The sequence below is a fragment of the Acinonyx jubatus genome, chromosome C1 (genome assembly GCF_027475565.1).
Source record: "Acinonyx jubatus isolate Ajub_Pintada_27869175 chromosome C1, VMU_Ajub_asm_v1.0, whole genome shotgun sequence".
NCBI classification, from domain to species: Eukaryota; Metazoa; Chordata; class Mammalia; order Carnivora; family Felidae; genus Acinonyx; species Acinonyx jubatus.
Window position 1 is genome coordinate 104,442,198 of NC_069381.1, and position 19,302 is coordinate 104,461,499.

At 45.5% G+C, this 19,302-nt stretch overlaps 1 protein-coding gene and 1 long non-coding RNA gene across 6 annotated transcripts in view; one reads left to right on the forward strand and one right to left on the reverse strand.

Moving 5' to 3' along the window:
• Positions 1-7,114: 7,114 nt before the first annotated feature.
• On the reverse strand, positions 7,115-9,597 carry LOC106979497 (uncharacterized). 4 transcript variants are annotated; one of them, XR_003418971.2, is made up of 4 exons: positions 9,495-9,597; positions 9,000-9,160; positions 8,038-8,717; positions 7,115-7,455 (listed from the first exon to the last, which is right to left on the reverse strand). It is a non-coding gene; the product is annotated as an uncharacterized LOC106979497 (long non-coding RNA). The 4 variants fall into 4 exon arrangements; XR_003418970.2 differs by having other exon boundaries at positions 9,000-9,233; XR_008295248.1 differs by having other exon boundaries at positions 8,344-8,717; positions 9,000-9,293.
• Positions 9,598-12,258: 2,661 nt separating this feature from the next.
• Positions 12,259-19,302, forward strand: part of SNX27 (sorting nexin 27) — a 69,345-nt gene continuing 62,301 nt past the window's right edge. The window contains exon 1 of one of the 2 annotated variants that reach the window (XM_053214809.1): positions 12,259-12,760. In XM_053214809.1, the coding sequence (XP_053070784.1) occupies positions 12,450-12,760 (311 nt within the window). In that variant the 5' untranslated portion in view covers positions 12,259-12,449. The remainder of the gene's footprint in view (positions 12,761-19,302) is intronic. The other variant, XM_027056165.2, reaches the window with a different exon arrangement.

The following is a 19,302-nucleotide window of genomic DNA, read 5'->3' on the forward strand; positions in this document are numbered from 1 at the left end:
CGCTGTCAGGCCTAGGACTTGAATTCACAATGACCTGAACTGAAATCAAGAGTCGGTTGTTTGAACCACCCAGATGCCCCCATATGTGTATTTATTAAGCTCCTACTGTATGTAAGGCACAGAGCCTTGGACCGGGGATTCGGGTTGGTGACAGCAGTGAGCTAGACCAGCATGGTGGGTGGAATGACAATACGGGTTGCAAGTTCAACTGGCTTAAGCAATAAAGGATCAGTCCTTTCTGGCTCAGGTGACCAAAAGCTCAGGTGAGTGCTCATAGGGTACTTTGGGGTGTCACTAAAGACGACTCATTCTATTTCTTCTCTCTGCACAAGAGTTGTGTTGCGGTGCTTCTCGTAATGGTGTTAAACGGGAAACGACACATCCAACAGCAGAGACAGGTTAAGGACGTGAGGACACAGCTACTCTAGAACATTATGCATTCACTACAAATGGCCTTTACGAAGACGATGTCACATCAGGGAGCAGTGCTTAGAATGTTAAGTGACAAAAAGTAGGACACAAAATTATATGGACACTTCCTACAGCTTTGCAAAAGAAAAAAAATGTTTCTAAAAAGACTAGAAATAAATACTCTGAACCACTTACCATGCTAGTGCCGTGTGATTTGTTTTTGTTTGGTTTTTGTTACCTTGACCCTTCATTTTCCAAGTTTGCTATGTGTTTGTTCTTTTCTCTCCAGCAAGGCTGCTTCCCATACTGCCTTCTGCTCAGGCTGGGACCATTCCTGTCCTTGTACATCTGTTGGTGTTATTTCCGTCACCTAGAATGCCTTTCTCTTTTGACCTAGTAACCCATTTGATGTTGACTGATAATTGATACAATGATATTGTGCAGTTTATAGAAGATGTACGTGAAAACACTTTTTTTTAATGTTTATTTATTTTTGAGACAATGCGAGAGACAGAGAGCAAGCAGTGGAGGAGCAGACAGAGGGAGACACAGAATCTGAAGCGGGCTCCAGGCTCTGAGCTGTCAGCCCAGAGCATGACACAGCGCTCGAACTCACAAACCTGATCATGACCTGAGCCGAAGTTGGACGCTTAACCGACTGAGCCATCTAGGCGCCCTACATGAAAACACTTTCTAAAGTGCTTTATATATGTCAGTTTTTACTGTTAGGAATTAAAAAGGAAGAAGAGGAGGAGAAAGAAAAAAAAAACCCTGTTATTTGCACTGCACTGTGCCAGGTGCTAAGGGAGATCAGAACGGACAAATCCAGAACAGAACTGTGGCCTCCAGAAGCTTACAGTCTTGTCAGGTGGGTGGGGGGAAAACAACACGTGGATGCTCACCTGAGAGAGGTGAGTAGTGCTGTGAGAGAAGAGGTGGGGCAGTATGTGGGGTTAGAAGCAGGCCCAGGAGAAAGGGCGAGAAGAAAGCCTGAGCTGGAAATAATCAGCCTGTGTGGGGGTTGGTGAGTGCAGCTGAAAAGTCCTCCTGGAAAGTAGTGGGGAGGGGAGGCAGGGGGAAATAGGGTGGGTCTGGTGGACTCTAATCTTGACAGCAACAGTTCTCCAATGGAGTTTGTTTTTTTAAACTAGCATGTAGGTTCTTGGGGGGCAGGGATCTTCTCGTGTGTCTGGTTCAACACCAAATCCCTAGTGCATAGAGGAGTGGTACCTGGCCCAGTAGATGCTCAAAAAATACTGGTTAAAGGGAAGCTGGAATGAAGGCTAATCCCAAAGAGGTGGATGATGCAGATTGAAAAGGTAAAGGCTGGCAGCAAAGAGACAGGTTAGCTGACTGTTAGGGCACCTCCAGACATGAAGTAATGAGAAACTGACCTGGGGTAGTGGCCACGGAACCGAAAAGTAAGGGACTGGTATGAATCAGTTTGGAAAGAATGGTTATGTCTTGGTGACTGACCAAATGAACACAGGACATAGAAAGGAATCAAAGATAACATCAAGGAAATTCGCTCGTGCTTCAAGCCTTCCAGGAGGGCTTCCCAGAATTCTCAAGCCTGGGCTGTGTGTTCCCTTTCTGAACTCAACACAAATAATCTGTATTACCCCATTTTGGGGCATAAACATTATTATCCAGACTTTGCAGGGTGCTTGGGTGGCTCAGTCAGTTGAGTGTCCGACTTCGGCTCAGGTCATGATCTCATGGCTCGTGAGTTCGAGCCCCGCATCCGGCTCTGTGCTGACAGCTCAGAACCTGGAGCCGGCTTCAGATTCTGTGTCTCCCTCTCTGCCCATAACCCACTCGCATTCTGTCTTTGTTTCTCTCAAAAATAAATGAACATTAGAAACAAATTATAATCCAGACTTGGGTTTGTTTCCCCAACTAGACTGCAGGCTTTTAAAGGTCAGAGGTATCTCCAGTCCCCACAATGCCTGGTCCTACCACTGCCACATAGTACATGCTCACGAAGTCCTCACTGCTTTAGAAGAAACCCGTATTTGCCTCTGTGCTGAAGAGAGCCCTTTACCTTTGTTTTGTTTTGTTAAATTGTTTTCATCTTCTGTCTTAGTTGTTTCCAGGGAGTAAGGAGGAGGCACATCCTGAATACTAATACTCATGTCCTCATGGAATAGTCCCCATGGAAGAGTCAAGTACCAACTATTAGCACTGCCACCAACAATGAATAATTTCATTCATTCATTTGTTCTTATGTTGGGTTAGTCAGAGGCGACTAGTGTAGCATGGAGCCTACACTCAGCATGGGCTTTGGGTCTTGCTTATAATCTTAGATCTGTCACTTATTGGCCATGCTGGCTTGGAAAAGTTATTTAACCTCTCCTAGCTTTAGTTTACTCATCCATAAAATCAAGATGATAACGTCTACCTAATAACATTTGCTGAGTGCTTACAGTGTGCACTGCCATTTAAATCCCACTTTACAGATGAGGAAATGGATACACGGAGTGTAAGGATGCATAGATAGGAAGTGTAGAACCAGGAGGTGGTCATAGGCGATCTGATCCCATGGCTCTTGTGCTTAGTGTGGTGCTTTATAACCTCACGGGTGTGGCGGTGGTCAGCACAAGGCCATATGGAAGGATCACGTGTAATGTGTCTGGTACACAGCAGGTACTGAATATGCTAATTATTGTTAGCAAATATTTTTGAGCATCTAATATGTCAAAAGTATAGAGTTAAGCTTTGGGGATGAACAGAGATACAGACTCTGCCCTCAAGTCGCTCCCAGTACGTTAGTCCCACCAGATATTTTGGGCCAAGAGGCAAACAGACAATCATAAACTAGCACTGCTAAAAGAAACCACAGAAGGCATAGCACTTCCTCACTTTACAAGTATGGAAGTCGAGGCCCAAAGGTGGGGGTGAGGGAGTGAGTGACTTAAGGTGGAAGCTTGGACAAGAATCTAGATCTCCAGGGGGTGCCTGGGTGGCTCAGTCGGTTGGGCCTCCGCTCAGGTCATGATCTTGTGGTCCGTGGGTTTGAGCCCCGTGTCGGGCTCTGTGCTGACAGCTCGGAACCTGGAGCCTGTTTCAGATTCTGGGTCTCCCTCTCTCTCTGCCCCTCCTCCACTCGCTCTCACTCTCTCTCTCAAAAATAAACATTAAAAAAAAAAAACCCCAAGAATCTAGATCTCCTACACCAGAATGCTGCGTCCTAGGTATAAGAAAGTGCTCCAAAAAGGAGGAGATGGTCCTTATCCAAGGCCTATGTGCACTTACAAAGCAGCTTTCCTTGGGGAGCAGCAGATGGGGAGGGGGTTGCTGACAGGTGGAGAGAAGCCCACCAGATTTCTCTGCACATCTGGCTCCCCAAGTCTGCAACTCTTCAGTATCATTGTGTCTAAAACTTCCTCTTCCCTCCTTGTTTTCCAGTGAGGATGGAGGTCCCATTCCAAGCTACTTTTCTCACTAGGATGTGTCCTTGGCTAAATGATGGAATCTCTCTCATTTTGGGGGTCCTTCTCTTAAGAAGAAAACATAAAAACTGGTGGCTGGACTAGGGTCCCTTCCAGCTCTAAAATGACACGAGTCTGGGGTGCTTGGATGGCTCAGTTGGTTGAGCATCTGACTCCAGCTCAGGTCATGGTCTCCCCGTTCATGGGTTCGAGCCCCATGGCCACCTTTGCACTGACAGCCCAGAGCTCGCTTCAGAATCTCTGTCTCCTTCTCTCCCTGCCCCTCCCGCACTCAGCGTGGGCACACATGCTCTCTCAAAAATAAACATTAAAAAAATTTTTTTAAATGACCTGGGTCTTGTGGGGAATGCCTTCAGAGCATATTTACTCAGCTGGCTAACCTGAAAATTAGAGGATTTTTTGTTTGCCAAGGGGAGGTCCCGCTGCACCCTAGGTTGCGGCCACCAGAGGGCAGCAGCAGGGCCTTGAGCACCTGGGCAGGTGGCCACGTCGGGGGCTGGGGGGGGGGGGGGGGAGGCCTACAGGAAGAGAAGCAGGCTTTCTCCTCCAACGTCGCCTGGGGCCCTGAAGTTTTCCTGCTGTGAATGCCAAACTCACTTCTTTAGCAAAGGGCTGCCAGCCAGGTTGGGATGAGACGAGGCAGCGGTGTTGCAAATTAAGTCTAGCACCAAAAAGATAAAAGACCAAGCCTAAAAAAGAAATTGGATTCTAGGAAAGTAAATATTTTATGAAAAATTGAAAATGTATCGCTGTCCTCGTTTAAATTGCCTACAGCTCACATCATCAGAGACAGAGCTTTGAGAAGAGCTGGGAGCATTTTACAGGCTGGTAGGAAGTTTGGCAGGCTAAAAGGCGATTTTAAAAACTCATTTGTAAGGCTCGTGTGTTAGACCAGTAGTATTTCCTAGAGCTACTTGACAAGTGTCCGTTTCTTTTGCTCATGTTTAGCAAGCCCTTACTCAGGAAAGAATTGGTTCTGGAAGTTTCTGAAAAGCCAACACTGTTTTGTTTTGTTTTGAGAGGGGAAAATAGCCCAAATTACCATGTGTCTATTGCATGAAAAGCACCAGACTGGGTGCCTTAAGGTGTGGAAAGGAGAGGAAGCCCAGTGAGGTGAGGTGTGCTGGGCACTGGCACCGGCCCATCCCCTCCAGAGTTCCAATCAGCAATAATCACACTCCAGATCATCACAAAAGCCCATAGGGTCCAGATGACGTGTCCAAGGGCCTTTCAATTACATAATAGACCTTGATTCCTTGAGAAGCCAGTTCCCATTATAGTCTTGCAAAAGTTCTAGAATACCAAGAACCAAGACTTAAGGATATGAACTTTATATAGAAAGATAATCTTGCTTACCTACTGGCAATAGAGCTGGTGCTTCAATTTCTTGTTGCCCCCACCCTCAGGGCCATGGAGGAGTGACGGTAGGGATTGAGTTGTCCCTGAAGGGAGCTGTGGAGCACTTGCCTGGTTTCAGGAGCTAAATGAAGAGGACTGATGGCTAATGTTCAATGTTTGTGCTTTGGAGGGCACACAGCATTCACAGCTTGATGGAGGCCATTTGCCCAGAATTTATTTTAGTTATGGAAGATTACACATAAGGAGAAAATTGTCTGATCACGTCTCTGGGACATGAATTTAAGGGAATGGTGGGTGCTCTCTGTTGAAGATCTTCATACTTTGTTTTTTGGAAAAGACTGAAGTGAGTAGGTTAAATATGAACAGAGACTCCAGGTTTCAAGTCTATGTAACAGAACTGCTCAGCTCCAGGGATTGGACATGGGGTTGGGCTTTGGTAGCTTCCGGCGGAAGATGTGGCCCTCCACGAATGGGTGTTGGGGTTGGATGCCCAGCTGCCGCTTCTCCGCACAGCTCCTCACAGCTTTGCCTCATTTGCAAACATCTGAGGGATTAGTTAATATTAGTAGATATGTGTTGTCAGTAAATAGACTTTGTGAGAGCTGCCAGCACCTGCTGGTGCTAAGTGCTCATGTGACTCACTGGCTCCGAGTCTTCCTCTCTGCCTCCTTGTCTCAAAGGCTCTTGGCGCAGATGTGGGGAGAGCCAGTTGTACTGAAAGAGGACTAGAAGAAAGGTCCTGGTAACCTTCACCATGCTTGAAGAAGCCAAGAAGAAGCCTCATGAAGAGGCCATGTATGGGAGTCAGGCCAAAAGCTGAAGTCCCAGCAGACAGCTAGCCTCTGTTGCCAGGACTAAGACATTCCTAGATGACCTCTGCTTTCAAATCACCCTAGCTTTCAAGGCTTCTCAGCAGAAGCCCTAGGCACCACGGGACTGAGACCAGTCATCTCTATGTGTTCTATCTGCATTCCTGACCTGCAGGGTCTGTGAGCGTAATAAAATGATGGTTTCGTGCCACTAAGTTTTGGGATGATTTGTTATGCAGCTACGGTTAACAGGGATACCCAGAGTCATCCTTAGTTACGTGAACCAATCAATTCTCTTTGTGGCTTAAGCTGGTTTGAACTGAGTTTCTGTCCCTTGCAACTAAAGGAATCTTGAAGAAACCCTCTAGTCTGTACATATGATCAACTGTTGCAAATCAGTTACTCAATTTACCAAAAAAGTAATTTTTCATGTGGTCTTCATGGAAAAAGTACAGGAAAAATAGTGAGGAGGAGAGTCAGAATGAGGGAAAGGGTCTAAGAAAAAGGGCCTTCTTTTTGTTTTCTTCAACCCGTGAATTCATGGGTTGCCTTAGTGCCTCATTTAACCCATTTAATATTTTTTTCTGAGCAGTGAGTTCTGGCCTCAGAACTGCTGAGTGACTTTGACAAGTCATGGTACTTTGCTGGTTCTATTTCTTTTTTTAGAGGGTGGTAGTGGAGGGAGCTATTCCTTCATCCTCAAAATGAGGGAATGGGGCTAGATGTGGTATTTATTAATATATCTAATGATAACTATCCAGTTATCAGTTTACGTGTTTCCCACACATTCCTCATTTTGCCCCACCACATCCCTACGCAGCACACGTTATCAGCCACTTTATGGTTCTTTCCTGGACTAAGATTCCATCAATACTTTCTCTTGTGCCTTTCACTCTCCTACCCTCTGAGAACACAAGTCACATGTGACAGGTTCCTTGTTTTCAAGAAGCTTCTGTTCAGATTGGAAAGGTAAAGCTAGACTAGACATTAAATTATTATGGTCTGAACGGAGGGACACACGATAATGCAATAGGAGCTATGTTTGTTACCTGCCACGTAACAAATGACCACAAACTTGGCAGCTTAAAACAACACACATTTGTTATTTCATAGTTTTTGTGGGTGAGGAGTCTGGGTTCAACTTAGCCAAGTCCCCTGTGGCGTCTCACAAGCCTGCAGTCAAGATGCTGGCGTGGCTCTGTTTCTTACTGGAGCCCAGGATCTTCTCCCAAGCTGATGCAGGTATTGGCAGAATTTCTTCCAGACACCGGACTGAGGGTCCTGTTTTCTTGCTGTCAGCTAGGGGCGAGTCTCAGCTCCCAGAGGCCCCTGCTGCTCCCTGCCATGGGTCTTCTCCATAAGCAAATCACAACATGGCAGCTTTCTTCCTCAGAGCCAGCAGGAGACTCTCTGACCCCAGTCTCCTAAGAAGCGTTATATAATGTAACTGTCATCATAGGAGTGACACACATCACCTTTGTCATGTTCTATTGCCTAAAAGCAAGCCACAAGTCCTGCCCCCCCCCCCCCCCCCCCGGCAATGGGAGATTATACAAGTGTGTGACTCACTGGAAGGTGTGTGTGTGTGTGAGATGTCACTGGAAGGTGTATTTGCCACAGGAATCTAAAAAAAAAAGAGAAGTCAGAGTGAATTGGAATCCTCAGGGGAGGCTTTACAGAGGGATTTAAGCAAGAGCTTGAAGGAGTAGAATTTAGACCAGCAAAGAGGAAAAGAGGTGGGCCATCTAGGATCAAAGGACTATATACAAACAAAGGTTTGAAGGTGGGGTTGGGGAGAACCAGCAGGTTGGGAGAACCTGCTGACTTTGTACATCATAAAGGGTAGGAGGAACTTTTTTTTTCTTTAACCAAAAGAAAGCTGGGTAGTGAAGAGAGTCCTGGCCATGGTGTCAGAAAATCTGGGTTCAGTACTGCTATCAACTAGCAGTTTATAGTGGGGCCTGCTGGTTAGCTGAGCCTGGTTTCCAGTAGGTACTTCTATTTACCTTGCTATTGGGAGGACCACGTAAGCTCTTGGGTTGGAAGTACTCTGCAAACGGTCTGGGTCCCATTTCCAAAGGCAGCTTCGGTGAGTTCCAAGACCCCACTCTCTCCTAGCCCTCTAACCCCCGTCCCCCGCTCTGGGAATCCTCTTTCTCAGTCCGTCACCAGGTCTCTTTCCTCTTTAAGTCTCCTGACCGGCTAGAGGGGGCACCATTCCAGGTTTCGGACTTGGCACCCTTCTCACTTTGTTACCCGCTCTGTTTTGGTGCATCATCCACCACCCCCTACTACCTGGCGCCCACGCTCACCAATCCATGCTCGGGCCAGACCCCTTCCCCAGCGCGATTCACGTGTCCACCCAATTAGTCATCCATCCTGCCTGGATCTCCCCCAAACCCCTCCAATCCACACCCGGAACTGAATTTCTTGTCCTCCCCGCTGGCCTCTTCCTCTTCCCTCGGTCTTGGGCAATCACACCGCCAAGTCAAGGCTCTTAGGCCATTCTTTCCTGCCCCGCCCTCACAGAGGGGCTCGGAGGGGAGCCAAGCGCCTTCCGCCCCGGGGGCCTCCTCCCACCACCCTTGCCCAAGACTCGATCTCGTCAATTCTCGCGGGAATCACGCCACCAACTTCTCAGTCGGTACGACCTCGTTTTGTTCACGCTTCCTGCAGGATGAACATTCTGAAACACAAATATAGTAATATGTCTGCTCTGCTTAAAAGTATTCAGAGGCCCCTTAAATACTGGGGAATGAAGTTCGAACTCTTGGACACGATGATCAATATCTGAATACCTCCTTTTATTCTGGCCCACCTGCCCCGTCCCCTCGGCCGCAGTCCTACCGAACTGCCGGCGGCTTTCACTCTGCACCCTGCTCTTTCAAATCTCTGTTTGAACGCACTGTTCCCCCGGTCAGAAGTGCCCTTCCCCACCATCCTTCTCTGCCTTACTAACCCTTCTTACCCATGATTACTCAGTTTAGCGGTTCCGTTTTGAAGGCCCCGCTCCTATGGGCACTCTTGCCAGCTGTGCAGGTCTCTGTATCACAGCTCTCATTACTCCAGAGACCCAAGGCCAGTGTTGTAATCTCTTCTTTAGCTGTCTCTCTTGCTACATAGTGAGTTCTTGAGAGGAGTAATGGTGTCTTCGTTTCTTATTTTGATGTTCTGATCACCTTTTCTTCCAATCTCATCCTTTCTACATATTTTATGTATTTATTTTTTGAATAGGCAACACATTCATCTAAAAATTCCAAAGCTACAAAAAACTATATAATGAAAAGTTTCCCTCCAACCCCTGTCCCCACCCCAGCTGCCCAGTCCCCTTCCCCAGAGGCAATCAATATTAGCAGTTTCTGGTGAATACTTCCAGAGATACAAATACTTCCACAGATGAAAACATACCTATGGTGCCCCTTTTATACCAAAATGGTGTCATGTTCTACAGGCTGTGCTGTACCTTGTTTCCACTTATGTACTGTATCCACCAGATCATTTCAGTACCTAAGGAGCTTCCTTATTCTTTATTTACAGTTTTCAATTTTCCATTGTGGTTGTATCCTAAGTTAACACATAAACATTAGGTTATTTCCAGTCTTTTGCAAATACAGATAATACTGCAACGACTATCTTCACACAAATGTCACTTCACACATGTAGAAGTTGGACCTTAGAATGAATTCCTAGACGTGGACTTGCCAGATCAAAGCGTGTGTGCATTTGTGAGTTTCGCATGTCATATTGCCCTTCATGGAGTTTAGATACCATCTGACTTATCTTTGTATCCCTAGCCACTATTAGAGAGTCTAGAACTCTCTAATCACAACATGGCAGCTTTGTAATGCTGTGTTGCTGTAATAGTTGTGTAACTATTGACACTCTTCTTCATTAGCTTGGTTATAAAACAAGGTCATACTAACTTTTATGTTCTTTTTTAAAAAAATTTTTTTTAACGTTTATTTATTTTTTGAGACAGACAGAGACAGATCATTAACAGAGGAGGGTCAGAGAGAGAGGGAGACACAGAATCTGAAACAGGCTCCAGGCTCCCAGCTGTCAGCACAGAGCTCCACGCAGGGCTCGAACTCACGGACCGCGAGATCGTGACCTGGCTGAAGTCGGATGCTCAACAGACTGAGCCACCCAGGCACCCGTAACTTTTATGTTCTAATAACTGAATCCTTATCCCACAGTTTTGCAATATCTTAATTATTCCACTATTCCCCTCCCCCACATCCTGAGCAACTACTGGAAACCTGTACATAGTCCACAAATTCTTTCAGGGGGTTGCCTGTTGCTTTTTTTTTTTTTTAAATCTTTTTTAATGTTTCCTTATTTTTGAGAGAGAGAGAGGGAGAGGAAGAGGAAGGGGCAGAGAGAGAGGGAGACACAGAAGGAGGCTCCAGGCTCTGAACTGTCAGCACAGGGGACTCAAACCTGTGGGGCTCAAACCCACCAACCAGGAGATCATGACTCCAGCCAAAGTTGGACACTTAACCAACTGAGCCACCCAGGTGCCCACCTGTTGCTTTATGAGTCATCAGATCTCTCTCTGCAAGTTAACTTTTACTGTTTTTTTTTTTTTAACTATGCATTCCTGTCGCTTCTCTTGGATTGTCTTTTTTTTTAAGTTTATGCATTTATTTTTGAGAGAGAGAGAGAGACGAGTGGGAGAAGGGTGGGGAGGGGGGAGAAAGAGAATCCCAAGCAGGTTCCACATGTCAGCATGGAGCCTGACGTGGGGCTTGATCCCACCAACCATGAGATCATGACCTGAGCTGAAATCAAGAGTCAACACCCAACTGATGGAGCCACCCAGGTGCCCCTCTCCTGGATTGTTCATTAGCTTTGTGGCCTCTCTCTGCCTATTTATTCATCTATAAATAGGGCACATTACAGGGTTGTGAAGATTAAATGAGATTATAGATGTAAAGCACTTAGAAGTGTTTGACACAGGGTAATGTCGAGAGACAGGCCTTCAGGAGTCTGTCATGCTTCTACCCATGAAGCATGGGTATGCCAAAAATTCAAGACTCTGACTGCTCTTTACCAGGATCATTCCCCAGGGTTGTGTTTATAATGAGCAACTTTAAGGAATGAAGTAATGTCTCCCTCCAGCACAAAGAACAGGTTTGCTCACTGCTTCCCTATAAAATGGCAGGTTCCCCAAGCTCAGTGTTTCTCAGCTGTGGTGTAAATCCACCAAACAAATGCACAGCATTCATCTGAGCCATTGGTGTCATTCCCATAGACTTGGGGGAAGAGGAATTGACACAAACATGCTGAAGTTCATGTTACTTCCTGTGTCGTAACAGACCCGTTGTCTCCCACCCAGGGATTCTGGGACTTTTGTCAGCATCCACGAAACAGTAACAGACTAACTCATTAGCCCATCAGTACCATAAAATCAAATACAAGTCTTGAGTACTAATTGCTTAAGTAAGCTATTTTCATTATTTTTGCTCTTACTGTTTTTACTTGCCTTTGCCTGGCATTCTGCACACTGAGTTTGCGTTTGGGTAGTTTGCCAAAAAACATCAACTGCTGCCATTGGCAAAGAATCCTACTGTGCTGTTGGAAGAAACAAAATAAATTTGAAATTAAAGTAACTTCAAAATCATTGCCCAACTTAAATTATTACTTGGCCCCTCTGATATCCAGTTCTAAATCGCTGAGACATGTTTCCTCCACATATGCTTTTTGTACAGTTGGGGCATAGTTTTTATGTAGTTGCAATACATGAAAAAAAAGTTGCGAAAAACCGGGCCTTAGTTCCTGTTACCTAATAGCTGGGTGACTTTGGGCTCTCTACGGTTCAGCTTCCTAATAAGTGAAACAGACAAATGAATTCATGATCCAGTCAGCTCACAAGTTTGTTGGGGCCATGGAATAAACTAACGTATGGGAACACAAAAGGTACTGAACAAATGAACTATTATCATTTAAGACTGTAACTTAAGTCTGTTGAATCACAAACGTCAATTTATCCTAAAATTATTGCTTTAAAGACTACGAACGGAGTTACGAAAGGAAAGAAGAAAAAAACTCGTTCCACGTGACGAGCTCAATCAGCATGCCCGACTCGGCGCTGGGTTAGCTGTTCAAACTACAACTCCCGGCAGGCTTTGTTCCCCAACTGTGTCACATAACCTCCGCCGGGGCCCGGCGCCCTCCCCCGCCCCCACCATCCAGAAACTACAACTCCCAGGAGGCTCCACGGATACCAACCGTCCGTTTTCCCTCCGCCCCCGGCCACCCCTTTACCTCCCCCGGCAGCTCTGTGGCCGACTCGGGTTCCGCGGGCGGCGGAGCGGGCGCGCGCTCCGGGGGTCGCGCGGCTGCCGAGAAGGGCGAGCGCGCGCGGGGAGGGAGTGGAGGCGTAGGGGGGCGGGGGTACGGCTCGCTCGCTCGCAAGATGGCGGACGAGGACGGGGAAGGGATTCACCCCTCAGCCCCTCACAGGAACGGAGGTGGCGGCGGCGGTGGGGGCTCTGGGCTCCACTGCGCGGGGAACGGCGGCGGGGGAGGCGGCGGCCCGCGGGTCGTGCGCATCGTCAAGTCCGAGTCCGGCTACGGCTTCAACGTGCGGGGCCAAGTGAGCGAGGGCGGGCAACTGCGGAGCATCAACGGGGAGCTGTACGCGCCGCTGCAGCATGTGAGCGCCGTGCTGCCCGGGGGGGCGGCCGACCGGGCCGGGGTGCGCAAGGGGGACCGCATCCTGGAGGTGTGAGTATCTGGGCTGCCCGCCGCCCCACCCCGCCCCGCCCCGTCTCCTCCGCCAGTCCCTGCATCTCCCTCTACTCCTGTCGCCCTCAGGCCGCACCCCCCCTCCCCCAGACCCTGAACCGGCCTTCGCGACCGGTCCCCCTCAGACCCCGCACCTCCGTGGGAGTTGACCCTTTCATCTCCCCGCACCCTGGGTTTCCGCGACCCCCACCTCCCTCCCTGTAACTAGCTTACGTCCCTGCGCCCCCGCCGCTTTACCCCTGCCCCCATTCTTTCGCCTTCTTTTCTGCTCTTTTGCTCCCCCCCTGAGCATGCTGCTTTCTGCCCCTCGCTGACAGCGTCTCCTTTTCTGACCCGGCCCCTGTCGTGTCCTCCCCAAGTTTTACAGCATCATAGTTTCTTGTTCTCCACTACTGCCGGCCGCCCCTGTGGACCTCCCCTCTGTCCCCTAGACCAAGTAGGCGGGACCTCTGGTGGGCTCCCACTTTTCCCCTGGGAACAGCACCCTTCCGCTGCACTCCTTTTTCTTTCCTTAGATACCCTTTCCCTTTGGTTACGCACCCCCTGCATTTTTCTACCCTGCCGTGTGTCCCTTTCCTCCCCTCCCTCTTGGATGCACGCTCCCTAGACTGTACCTTCTTTTCTGACCCTGGCTCGCACGCCCTTGTTTTGGTTGTGGTTGTGGGGGAGGGTGTCTTGGACACGGTCGTTTCTTTTCCGTATTACACCAGGATTTTGAATCTAGAGTCTCCCATCACTACATCCCTCGGAGAGTCCCTGTTCTGGCTCCCCGTCTTCACTCCTGCTCGCTCCATGCTCCTACTAAAAGTCAGTTTACGGTGAAGCTCTCCTTCCTTCTCACTTCCCCAAACTATGCCCCTCTCTGGCGTCTCCAGCCTCTTCCCTTTTCCCTGGCATGTCTTTCCATCCTCTCTCCTGCTCTATCCTCTTGTGATCCCGCGCTTGACTTTATCCTGTTCTTTCCCTCCTCCAGGCTGCTTTCCCTTCGCTTTTTAGGCCCCTTCTGCTGCTGCAACCCATCCTCTTCCCTGCTGCAGCCCCTCCCCCCTCACACTCCATCCTCGCTTCCCCACCGCATCCCTATAAAGCTCCAGCCGGATGCCGCCTTTCTTGCAGTTTCCGCGCAGACCCGCTCCACCCTTTTATCCAGGTGTTGTGGCTTTGTACTTTGTACTTTGTATTAAAAAAATTCGTTTGGTGATTGCGGGTGGACTGGTGGGGGGGGGGGTGGTTTACGCTCTCATTATCAACATTCTCCTCAGCAGTCCTCAGTCCTGGATCTCTCGCCTTTTTACTGAACCTTGTTTGATTTTCAGACTTTTGCCCTCTCCCTCAGGGCTTGGGTTTGCCCTCATGAAGTCTTTCTCATTTTTTATAAATGTTTTTTCTAATTTCCACAACCTCCAGCCTCTCCTCTAGTAAAATGGTAGGTTTGCTTGGTCAGGGTTTCAAAGAGGTTAGTATCTTGAAGATCTGGACCAAAGAGGAATCCACCCCTTATCCACCCCACCTTATGCCCCTTGCCCTTATCCTGGACATTCTTACTCTACGGTATCCACTCATTCTGTTTCCTCTTCTGAAGAAAGAGCGGCTCACTAGAGTAAGTGTTTGGAGCTATTAAACCTTCCGTTTATGCTCTCTTTTTTCATCAGTGTCTGGTATGCTCTTTTCTTATTCTCTGGCAATACATTCTTAATCCTCAGGCGTCTGCACCTTCAGATAAAGAATGCAGTAGTGACCTTTTGCTTTATACCTGGGCATCTAATTCTTTTCTTTCTAGATGACTCAAAATCTGTGGCTGATGTTTCCTTCTGGTAGAAGCTCTTGGAATTGTCATTTTCCTTTCCCTTTGGAAGTTAACTTTGGATCCAGCTGTTTATTTTTAAATTTAAAATTGAAGTCTTTATTTAAAATTGTAAATTTCTGATAAAGTTCTAAATTATTTACTCTTTATAAGAGCTAAAGGAACTAAATGAAAATAAATAACTGAGGAAGACTACAGCTAACGTGATCAACCATTTCAAACATATATGTGTATATATATGTGAACTAACATAGTAGCTTTTTGCCTTTATTATGATTCTGCAGCAGAGTCTAGATCTAAATTAGGTACTGGGAGACCTCAGATCTGCTAGGACAAGTAGAAGGACTTGCCTCAGGCCCATGTTCCAGTCCAGGCCCATCCCTCCTTCTAGGGAGAAAACATTGAATTTTCGCACATTCTGGTGGTGACTGGAGAACTTTGTCTTAAAAGAGACAAGAAAGTGGGCAGGGTAAAATAATCCTCTTTGTTTAGAGAACCTTTCTTTGGAAGGCGGTGGTGATCAGACGTCTTACTGGCAGTGGTTTCTCACCTTCCAACTATTTTGATTTCCAAATTCTGTGAAGCTTCTCTGCTACTGGAGTGGAAATGGTGATAGTTGCAACAGAGAGTCAAGCAAGTTAGCAAGTTCTCTGAGACTTCAGTTCTAGAGTCTCTTCCCTTCTCCAAAGTCTCCATTATCTCCTTAGGTTTTCACATGAGAGGAAGAAATCAGAAGTCAAACAGACATGATTCTTGAGGGATATATGTGCCTGCTACTTGTTTTGCTTTTGGTTAGGTTGATGCTAATTTTCATAAAGCATTCTTTAAACAGCACTCCTTAGAGCTTTTCTCTTGTCTCCCATCCAAGTTCCTTAAGTTAACGTCTCTGTTGTCCCAGGAGAGTTTTGCATGTTGATGAAGTGCCAAGTGGGGTCAGGATTAGGCACAGATAGATTATTACTATGTAGACATAGTTTGTAAGAAGTCATAGGTGCATGTCTGGACCTTGATAATTGCTGTTTGAGATTTGTCCCTGTTTTAGATGTTTTCCTTCTGTACAGATTATTCCAGTTTTCATATGTTGCAGTTGTTTGGACAACTGATAGAGGTGTGAGGTGTGAAAAAAGAGTGCAACTTTGAGATTTAAGGGACGAAAGGCTTGGACAAAAGGAAGAACATCAATTTCTTTGGTACTAGAGTATGAACAAGCCCTCTGGGCTCTAAATTTTATTGCAGATGGTAAGATTTCTACTAGCAATGTTAGTCTCCACCTTGTAATTTTTCCCAGTGTAGCATATATTGAATGTCTTCCCTTTGATCTCTGTATACCTGGAGGGATACTTTGAATAAATAGAACCAAAATAAACATATCTTTGCACTAATTATATAGTATGTGAAGTAACATTTGATTTCAGGTTAATTTTCTTACAGTTAAAGTAGGAGTCTAAGGACTCCTGACTGATTTCTTGGAGGTGACCTTAGGAGAGTTTAAACATACAGTGGATATGGTTGTGGTACCATCATATTTTTGAGGAATTATATTTGTCTTTTGGCTAGTTTGGTATTTGGGTAGTGTGCTCTTTAATAAGATAAAGATTGGTTTGCACGCATTCAAAATCATGATTATATTCATGCCGGGTAGAGTATATGCCTTCCCTCTTGACAGCTACAAGATAATATTCCCATCACCTTCCCCTTGTTAAGTTAAACCATAAGAAAAATTGAAGCTGTAGCAGGGCCTGGGTGGCTAGGTTTGTTGAGCATCCAACTCCTGATCCTAGGGTCCTGGGTGGGATCAAGCCCTGAATAGGGCTCCACACTGGGCGTGGAGCTTGCGTAAAATTCTCTTTCTCTCCTGCTCCCTCTACCCCTCCCCTTCTCTCTCTCTCTCTCAAAAAAAAAAAAAAAAAAAAAAAAAAAGAGAAAATTGAAGTTATATGTATCTATATAAATTTGTTTATTTGGAGTTAATTTTAATAATTTAGGGATATCTCATGGGCATTCTTTTTCCTTTTTTTTTTTTTTTTTTTTTTTTGGTGAGTGGGGCTTCATTTTATGTGAAAGTTTGGATTAAAAAGAGGTTGGTGCCACAAGAAGTATTTTTATGAGTTAAGTGTGAGTCATTTAATGTTGACTGCTAAGTACCTTCCCAGGAACTGCTTTCTCGTTTGTAGCTGACTTCTATTTGGCCCAGAGTTTCCAGATAGATTTTGGAAATAGTGTTTGAAATCATGGTTATTAATCAAAAGAAAATTTTGTGGTAGTGATTCTTGAGCTTTAGTGAGCATAGGAATCACTAGGTGTGCTTGTCAAAAGTGTAGATTCTTGGGCTCACCCTTTAAGGGTTTTGTATGATTCAGTAGGTCTTGCATGGGGCCTAGAAGTGTTTATTTTTTACTCCCTTTGCCAGACAGGTGTGGGTAATACAACCCACATACCCAGCCCAGACCTGGATGACACTACAGGTTCTAGGCCTTGAATTCTCGTTTCATTTTATTTTCGTGATTATACTGAGAGTTATGAACAAAGACTGTACTAATGGTGATTTGTTAGGCTCCTGAATTCCAGCCCTTAGAAAATCAGTTAAGTAAGATAGTGGACTATTACATCTGCTCATCTAGACTTTATTGAATCTTTCTAAATGTTGTAGTAAAGATGGGTGATGAAGAGGTAAAACAAGTTAATAAAATCATTATATCACTTTGCACTTCATGTAGTGTGTTTGCATAGTGTGTTTACATTTTATCTTAACAATAGCCTTGTGAGATAGGGAAAATACAAATTCCTTGAGGTTGGGGACTGTGTTCATCTATGTTGTTTCCCTAGCCAACATAATGGCACGTAGAGGGTATTATTCAATAAATACTTGCTGAATGAATGTATGAGCATTATTTGTCCCTTTTTTATGAGAGGAAACTGGGTGTTGCACTAATGGGTGTTAACCAGAATTAAACCCAGGTCTTTGGATTTTAAATCTGGTATATTTTCCATTTCTTTGTTTTCTCAGCTATTTTTCTAACTTTTTTTTTTTTAAGTTTATGTTGAGAGCAAGCGTGAGTGGGGGAGGGTCAGAGAGAGAGAGAGAGAGAGAGAGAGGGAGAGAGACAATCCGAAGCAGGCTCCGTGCTCAGTGTGGAACCCAGCTTAGGGCTTGATCTCACAACTGTGAGATCATGACCTGAGCTGAAATTATAAGAGTTTTGGCTGCTTAAAAGACTGAGCCACCAAGGTGTCCCTGTTTTCTGAGCTATTTTTGACTCTTAGTAGTCAACTATTCTTGACTAAATAGTCACTTAAAATTCAGTCACATCCTTATAAACTTGGATATTAGCTTGAGCTTTGGTTCTATTATTACAAAATATAACTGTCTTATATCTTTATTTACCGTCTCTCTGGTTGTAAAATTGAATGGGTGACGGGGGAACAAAGTGGTTATTCTTTGCCCTTGTTTGTTGCTATCTTTATTGGTTATCAGTGAGGAGAGCCTGACATAATTGTAATTGCAGTCCCAGGACACGCTTTTAATTCCCTAGGTAGTTGATGTAGCAAACAAATAAAACTAAATTTGAAAATACCATTAGCTTCCCCTTGGAAATCACTTCCACAACATTGCCATTACCAGGAACAAACCTGTTGTTTAGTAACATGAAGATGTGTCTAGGTCATATAAATGATTGTGAAGAAGGGTTCAGTCAGCACCCACTGACTAGTTTGTTCCAGGTGAGGGTTTGTTACCATGCTCTCAAGGATAATTATTTTTTAAGATAAGTTCTGTTGGGAGTGATTCTTAGGATAAGCAAAAGGGTCACTTGACAAGCAGACACTTACAATTTTTGATCACTGCACGGTGCTTTGGGAGCATGATGTGGTGAATTTATTCGGTAGATGGTGGCATTTCTGACACTGGATATTGTGGTGGGTTAGGTTAGAGGCATTTAGAATCGTTCTCTTTGACTATCTGCTGTGTAGATGATTTCTGTGCTGCTCTAGCAGTCCTGTAAAAAAAAAAAAAACCTATGTATGGGTGGTATGACTCCAGCTCCATGTGTGGAAAAAAATACATAGGCAGTTTAAGTTTGTTCATTTATCTTGAGAGAAAGGGGGTGGGGCGAGGGGCAGAGAGATGGGGAGAGAATCACTAGCAGGCTATGCATGAACCCATGGACTGTGAGATCATGACGAGAGCCAAAAGCAAGATTTGGATGCTTAATGCACAGTTTTAAAATATTTGTTAAAAACTTGCAGTTCTCTTGGGGTGGCCTGGGTGGCTCAGTCAGTTAAGCATCTGACTTGGGCTCAGGTCATGATCTCACCGTTTGTAGATTCTGGCCCCGTGTTGGGCTCTGTGCTGAAGCTCAGAGTCTGGAACCTGCTTCAGATTCTGTATCTCCTCCTCTCTCTGCTCCTCCCCCTCTCATGTTCTGTCTCTCTCTCTCTCTTTCAAAAATGATTATATATTTAAAAACTTTCAACTCTCTGTAAGAAATACATTTTATATTAGAACCCAATATAAGTAAAAAAAAAAAAATCCATGTGAAACAAGTTTCACTAAACTGTATTTACTGGTATCATGCCTCCTGACAGTTTTTAGTCTGTTCAGTATTTTGGAATTTTTTGTTTTTTGAATGCTGATGGTGAATGAATAGTCACGAATTTCATGACTATTAGGTTATGGTCCATTGTTTGAAAAACAGTAATTTGGGCATCACTTTTCTGA